General features: G+C 41.7%; 1 protein-coding gene across 1 annotated transcript in view; it reads right to left on the reverse strand.

The window, feature by feature from the left end:
- The window catches only part of LOC118888585 (pre-mRNA-splicing factor CWC22 homolog), a 14489-nt gene extending 6562 nt beyond the window's left edge, over positions 1 to 7927 (reverse strand). The window contains exon 1 of the mRNA XM_036839828.1: positions 7487 to 7927. Within this exon, the coding sequence (XP_036695723.1) occupies positions 7487 to 7812 (326 nt within the window). The 5' untranslated portion in view covers positions 7813 to 7927. The remainder of the gene's footprint in view (positions 1 to 7486) is intronic.
- Between the last annotated feature and the right edge of the window lie 130 nt (positions 7928 to 8057).

Below are 8057 nucleotides of genomic sequence, written 5' to 3' on the forward strand. Positions count from 1 at the left end.
ATCCTACCTCAAGAAACAACAGCTCAAATAAACAACCTAACCTTACACCTAAAGGAAGTAGAGAAAGAAAAACAAACAAAACCCAAAGTTAGTAGAAGGAAAGAAATCATAAAGATCAGAGCAGAAATAAATGAAATACAAACAAAGAAGACAATAGCATAAATCAATAAAACTAGAAGCTGGTTCTTTGAGAAGATAAACAAAATTGATAAACCATTAGCCAGACTCATCAAGAAAAAGAGGGAGAGGACTCAGATCAATAAAATTAGAGATGAAAAAGGAGAAGTTACAACAGACACCGCAGAAATATAAAGCATCCTAGGACACTATCACAAGCAACTCTATGCCAATAAAATGGACAACCTGGAAGAAATGGACAAATTCTTAGAAAGGTATAACCTTCCAAGACTGAACCAGGAAGAAATAGAAAATATGAACAGACCAATCACAAGTAATGAAATTGAAACTGATTAAAGATCTTCCAACAGGACTTCCCTGGTGGTACAGCGATTAGGAGTCCGCCTGCCAATGCGGGGGACACGGGTTCGAGCCCTGGTCTGGGAGGATCCCACATGCCACGGAGCGGCTGGGCCCGCGCGCCAAAACTGCTGGGCCTGCGCTCTAGAGCCCAAGAGCTGCGGCTGCTGGGGCCCATGCGCTTGGAGCCCGTGCTCCTCAGAGGGAGAGGCCACCGCGGCGAGAGGCCCGCACGCCGCGCCGGGGAGTGGCCCCTGCTCGCCACGGCTGAAGGGAGACCCGCGCAGCGATGGAGACCCAACGCAGCCAAAAATAAAAATATAAATAAATTAATTAATTTAAAAAAAACTTCCAACAAACAAAAGTCCAGGACCAGATGGCTTCACAGGTGAATTCTATCAAACATTTAGAGAAGAGCTAACATCCATCCTTCTCAAACTCTTCCAAAAAATTGTAGAGGAAGGAACACTCCCAAACTCATTCTATGAGGCCACCATCACCCTGATACCAAAACCAGACAAAGATACTACAAAAAAAGAAAATTACAGACCAATATCACTCATGAATATAGATGCAAAAATCCTCAACAAAATACTAGCAAACAGAATCCAACAACACATTAAAAGGATCATACACCATGATCAAGTGGGGTTTATCCCAGGAATGCAAGGATTCTTCAATATACACAAATCAATCAATGTGATACACCATATTAACAAATTGAAGGAGAAAAACCATATGATCATCTCAATAGATGCAGAGAAAGCTTTCGACAAAATTCAACACCCATTTATGATAAAAACTCTCCAGAAAGTGGGCATAGAGGGAACCTACCTCAACATAATAAAGGCCATATACGACAAACCCACAGCAAACATCATTCTCAATGGTGAAAAACTGAAAGCATTTCCTCTAAGATCAAGAACAAGACAAGGATGTCCACTCTCGCCACTGTTATTCAACATAGTTGTGGAAGTCCTAGCCATGGCAATCAGAGAAGAAAAAGAAATAAACGGAATACAAATTGGAATAGAAGAAGTAAAACTGTCACTGTTTGCAGATGACATGATACTATATATAGAGAATCCTAAAGATGCCACCAGAAAACTACTAGAGCTAATCAATGAACTTGATAAAGTTGCAGGATACAAAATTAATGCACAGAAATCTCTTGCATTCCTATACATTAATGATGAAAAATCTGAAAGAGAAATTAAGGAAACACTCCCATTTACCATGGCAACAAAAAGAATAAAATACCTAGGAATAAACCTACCTAGAGAGACAAAAGACCGGTATGCAGAAAACTATAAGACACTGGTGAAAGAAATTAAAGATGATACCAACAGATGGAGAGATATACCATGTTCTTGGATTGGAAGAATCAACATTGTGAAAATGACTATACTACCCAAAGCAATCTACAGATTCAATGCAATCCCTATCAAATTACCAATGGCATGTTTTACAGAACTAGAACAAATCATCTTAAAATTTGTATGGAGACACAAAAGACCCCGAATATCCAAAGCAGTCTTGAGGGAAAAAAACGGAGCTGGAGGAATCAGACTCCCTGACTTCAGACTATTCTACAAAGCTACAGTAATCAAGACAATATGGTACTGGCACAAAAACAGAAATATAGATCAATGGAACAGGATAGAAAGCCCAGACATAAACCCACACACCTATGGTCAACTAATCTATGACAAAGGAGGCAGGGATGTACAATGGAGAAAAGACAGTCTCTTCAATAAGTGGTGGTGGGAAAACTGGACAGCTACATGTAAAAGAATGAAATTAGAACACTCCCTAACACCATACACAAATATAAACTCAAAATGGATTAGAGACCTAAATGTAAGACCGGGCACTATAAAACTCTTAGAGGAAAACACAGGAAGAACACTCTTTGAGATAAATTGCAGCAAGATCTTTTTTGTTCCACCTCCTAGAGTAATGCAAATAAAAACAAAAATAAACAAATGGGACCTAATGAAACTTCAAAGCTTTTGCACAGCAAAGGAAACCATAAACAAGACGAAAAGACAACCCTCAGAATGGGAGAAAATATTTGCCAATGAAGCAACTGACAAAGGATTAATCTCCAAAATTTACAAGCAGCTCATGCAACTCAATATCAAAAAAACAAACAACCCAATCCAAAAATGGGCAGAAGACCTAAATAGACATTTCTCCAAAGAAGATATACAGATTGCCAACAAACACATGAAAGGATGCTCAACATCACTAATCATCAGAGAAATGCAAAGCAAAACTACAATGAGATATCACCTCAGACCAGTCAGAATGGCCATCATAAAAAAATCTACAAACAATAAATGTTGGAGAGGGTGTGGAGAAAAGGGAACCCTCTTGTACTGTTGGTGGGAATGTAAATTGATACAGCCACTATGGAGAACAGTATGGAGGTTCCTTAAAAAACTAAAAATAGAATTACCATATGACCCAGCAATCCCACTACTGGGCATATACCCAGAGAAAACCGTAATTCAAAAAGACACATGCATCCAATGTTCATTGCAGCAGTATTTACAATAGCCAGGACATGGAAGCAACCTAAATGCCCATTGACAGACGAATGGATAAAGAAGATGTGGTACATATATACAATGGAATATTACTCAGCCATAAAAAGGAACGAAATTGAGTCATCTGTAGAGACGTGGATGGATCTAGAGACTGTCATACAGAGTGAAGTAAGTCAGAAAGAGAAAAACAAATATCGTATATTAACGCATATATGTGGAACCTAGAAAAATGGTACAGATGAACCAGTTTGCAGAGCAGAAATTGAGACACTGATGTACAGAACAAACGTGTGGACACCTAGGGGGGAAAGTGGCGGGGGGTGGTGGTGGTGGTGGGATGAATTGGGAGATTGGGATTGACATATATACACTAATATGTATAAAATGGATAGCTAATAAGAACCTGCTGTTTAAAAAAATAAATAAAATAAAATAAAATTAAAAAAAAAAAAGAAATGCAAGATCAAGGTGACATCAGTGTTGGTTTCTGGTGAGACCTCTCTTCCTGGCTTGTAGACGGCCACCTTCTTGCTGTGTCCTCACGTGGCCTCTTCTCTGTGTCCTCTGTGCTCAGGTCAGGGGAGGGAGGGAGTGGGGAGAGAGGGAGAGAGGAAGAGCAGAGGGAGAGAGGAGGATAAGGGGGAGATAGAAGGAGAGAGAGAGAGACAGAGATAGTGATTGACTGAGATCTCTCGTGTCTCTTCCTCTTATAAGGACACCAGTCCTACTGAATTAGGGCCTCATCCTTATGAGCTTATTTAACCTTAATTACCTCCTTAAAAGCCCTATTGCCAATTACAGTCACTTCAAGGGTTAGGGCTTCAACATATGAATTTGGGGGGCACACAATTCAGTCTAAAACAAGGATTCTTGGCAGAAAATCCTCATACTTCAGGAGCTCCCAATTCTCTAATCCTATCTCACTTAATTTTCCAGAAGATATAGGCATAAAAATTATAACTCAATAGGTGAATTCTAGGAAAAAGGGGAAAGCTAGAATGAACGCTGTGCTATGGATTGGAATTTGAGGTACTGGTGTGAACTCATGGATTTCAATAGGTAGAAATGTTAGGAAATATAAATTTAAATATAGAAATAAAAAAAATTTTAAATAGCTGAATTCCATTCTCTCTCTCTCTCTCTATATATATATGTATATATAAATTTTATATATATTCAAATTCAACAAGTCCAGTTATTCTATTCTCCCTTTACGTTTTAAACTTTAAATTAATAAAAACTTGGTATAAATGTAAACTTAACACTTAGGGTCTGATGTTCTGACAGTACTATCAAATGGTACAGACTACAGACAGCCTGAACAGCCAGGCTAGAAATGCAGCCTGGGAGGCTGTCAAGCGCATCCCTTCTGCCGCATGCATGACAGAGCTCCTAATTGCTCATTTCATCTTCTGCAATATGTGACAGAAACAGTTTTACATTTGGAAATAACTTCATTTGTTTATGCATATTTATGAAAGGAAAAAGAAGTCTGTTCCAATTTGGTTAAAACTTTAGTTTTCAGAAACCGAGGAACTAGTAAAGACAATTTTTAAAAATGAAGCACTACTGATTGGCAGCTTTAGATTTCTTGATTTAAAACCTAACTAAACTGATTACATTTTAGGCATTCTTTCAATGATGAAGAGGTTCTTGGTGAAAAGTTTGGGAACTATTTGGTGCTTAGTAGAAATATTTTGAATTAATGTATGTACCAGTATTGCTATTTCTTTACTAAATTCAAAACTTTTCTGTCAAGTAAATATTTCAATTTTGAAAAAAAATGAAGCACTACAAGAAGTAGAAAATAAAGGGAGCTCTGAAAAGTTCTATGTGACAAAAGTTGTATTCAATGAGATTCAGGGTTTGTTTTCTTTGTTTTTCCTTTAGTTCCTTTTTAGAAAAGGAGTACATTGTCTATCTGCTCTTTGGAGGACATTAAATTTTTTTTGTTTTATTATAATGTTTGTCACTTCTTCTGTCATTTCTTCTGTTTAGTATTTGCTATTACTCATAAACTGAAAAAAAGAAAAGGAGAAAACTAACAGAGGCTCAATTCTCCAAAGTTTAGCTGCTTATGTCTCTTTTTTTTTAATCCTTACAAAATAAATATATTTGGTCTCATTGCTTAAATAAATTATTTTTTACTTCTTTATTCAGGGGAAAAGGTATTATAACTATGCAGATTTGGACTCAGAGGGTCGCCCAGTTCCAGAAGCAGATAATCTAAAAGTAAACATACAAATAACAGTCCTTGGAATATATAAGTATAGGGGCCAATGGTGCCTGCCAGACTGTAAAGACACACAGTCCTTGTGGTGTAGGGCCTAAAATTAAGGCCCAATATTATGTACTGCCTTGACATCTGGGGAAACCAGTAGGGCCTCCAATGGCCTAACTGCAAACTCCCCTTCCCACTCTGCTCCTGCAGAAAAGGTCCCCTAGCCAAACAACCCTCTTTATCAAAGGGACAGGTGCAGTTCCAGATTATCCCTGCATAGCGGATCTTATGTGTCCAGTGTCAGGTGTCCTATGTTCAGCTGCCCCATAACCCTAGGGAGGGATTACCTCTCTCACCAACAGGGTGAATAGGAGACCATTAAAACAGTCCCTGCTGCTACCTGGTTTCATCTGGACTCAAGATGAATTATGTTCTACATGCACAAATACAAATTTCATCCAAGCTGTTCTTACACCTTTTGGTTAGGATTCTAAAATAACCTGTTTGGTTTTTGATTGACACAGATTGCGGGTGACCTTTCTGAAACATATAACTTGGAGAGGTAGGTCTCCAATATAACTCAGGACTATTTTTACTGTTCCTGCTCCCAGGTATGAAACCCTAATAGCTAAAACATAATGTGTATTATGTTCCAGGCACTAAATCATTACAACAACCCTAAAAATGTCAGCACTATTTTTATCCCCGTTTTTACAGGTGAAGAAATGTACCTTGGAGAGGTTAAGTAATTTGCCCAATGTTTTGACTTCTTTAAATTAACATTTGTTAAGTGGAGCACAGGGTGCCAGATGGTGAGCCAAAGTTCAACAACAGACCACAAGAGAAATTGAAATAGAGTAGTTTATTACTCACAGGTCCGGTAGGAAGTATCCAGCACACCTCGAGGGGTTACATGGGGAGGTCAAGATAGGGTGCAGAGAGTGACAGGACCTGGGGCACATGCCTTTATTATGGTCTGTGGGTGGAGTGCTTTGGGGTTCCCAGGCTAGGGCCATTTTGGTCATTTTAAACCAAAAGAGCGGGGGTTTTGGTAAGCCCCACGAGGGTCTTCTCTAAGGGGGCCATACAGCATACCGGCACTGGGAGGCAGGGGAGACTGCAGATCACAGGGGCTGTTAGGGAAGTCATATCAGGAACTTACATTTGCTTGTGATTTTACGGGTTGCTATCTAGGGCATGTGCTTACAGGAGGGGGCTAGTCCCTGCAAACAGAATGGATGTTGAGGCAGCAATACCACAGAGTAGCTCAGGTAAACTCTCGACACCCAAAGTTATACAGGTATTAAGTAGCAAAGCAGGGCTTCAAACTCAGGCAGTCTGAATCCAGCCACTATCTTCCTCCTCACTATGCTTTATTACCTCCCACTGCTGGAAGAAAAAGAATCATCAAGACATCTCCCAACTGTTGTAATTTCAACCTGCCCCTCAATGCCTGTAATGTTTGTAAATTTCTCATTTTTAACACATTCAAGGCACTTGGGAGGTATGAACACTTACACAGCAATAATTAGAACTTTTCCTTCTTAAACTATTTTTCCGCTCCAATACTCACTTTCATTAGAGGAAAATTGATCTCACCCTCCCCTCATTCCTCAAGGTCAAGATTGAGACCATTTCACAAGACCTTTCTCAAGGTAGCCCCATTTGCAGTTACGCACATCGCTTTTCCTACATTCATCCAATCCTGTCGTGGGGGAAGGTTTTCTCTTCTCCAGTTTAAACTCTTAATCTCAACCTTTCCCAACTCCCTACAAAGAATTTCCACTTACACATCCTGTTATCATCTCAAACCAATCTGTTCATTCATTCAACACACAACGGTTGAGCTCTTACTAAGTGCTAGGCACTGCGAATTCTGTGATGAGTAAAATCGGGCTCCTTTCCACAAACTCAGTCTAATGGAGAATAAAAACTTGCTCACAAATGATAACACAAAGTAAATAGGTCTGGGACCCTTGGCCATGCCTTCTGCCAGACCAGAGGTGAAAGGGGGTGGAGGGGTCAGAGCACGGTATGAAGGGGCCCAAGGATGAGTGAGAATTAAGGGAGAAAAAGGGCAAATAAGGAGCTGTCGTGGACTGAAGCAAAAGATAGAAATGGGCGCAAAGAAGGTAGAAAATGCTTAATTGGGACAGTTCAGAAGCGGGATGAGAGATGAAGCGGACTCTGAAGGCAGGTGGGCTCCTCAGAGCGAAGGTGCAGCCGCATTACTCACCTCCTCCCGGTCCAGGAGGCTGGGTCCCGGCTCGTCGCTCCCGCAGCGGCGCGAGTGGCGGCAGCGCTCAGCGGACGAGGACGCAGAAGCGGAAGGGGCGCACCGAGATGCCGAGGGACGCTCTCGCGAACGACACCGCAAGCCAGGGCCGCAGAGCTGGTTTCGGGAGCCTCGGCTGAGGCCACCCAGCTGATGGCCGAGGCCATTCCGGTCCCCGGGCCGAGAGCAAGAGTGCGAACGAGAGCGGCCGCCCCGCGGGATCGGGGCTCTTCGACCAACTGCGACGCTTCCCACTCCGGGCTGCGCGAGCGAGACACCCGAGCCATTGTTGCCGCGAAAGAGGTAACACTCTCAAGAGCCCGGGAAGATCTCGGTCTCTTCGGCTCCCAGAACGCGCCGCTGCGCAACCCTCCCCCGCCCAACCAAAGCTGAGGAAACCGTTCCGGGTACGCCGGCAAAATCCTTCCCCAGGCCTACGTGGCCTCCTGCCGACGTGAAAGGGTTGTGTGCATCCGTGTAAATAAGCCGCTGCTGCGATCGGTTCCGCTCATCCTTCCGGTTCCGCAGGAGG

The sequence above is a fragment of the Balaenoptera musculus genome, chromosome X, assembly GCF_009873245.2.
Source record: "Balaenoptera musculus isolate JJ_BM4_2016_0621 chromosome X, mBalMus1.pri.v3, whole genome shotgun sequence".
NCBI lineage: Eukaryota > Metazoa > Chordata > Mammalia > Artiodactyla > Balaenopteridae > Balaenoptera > Balaenoptera musculus.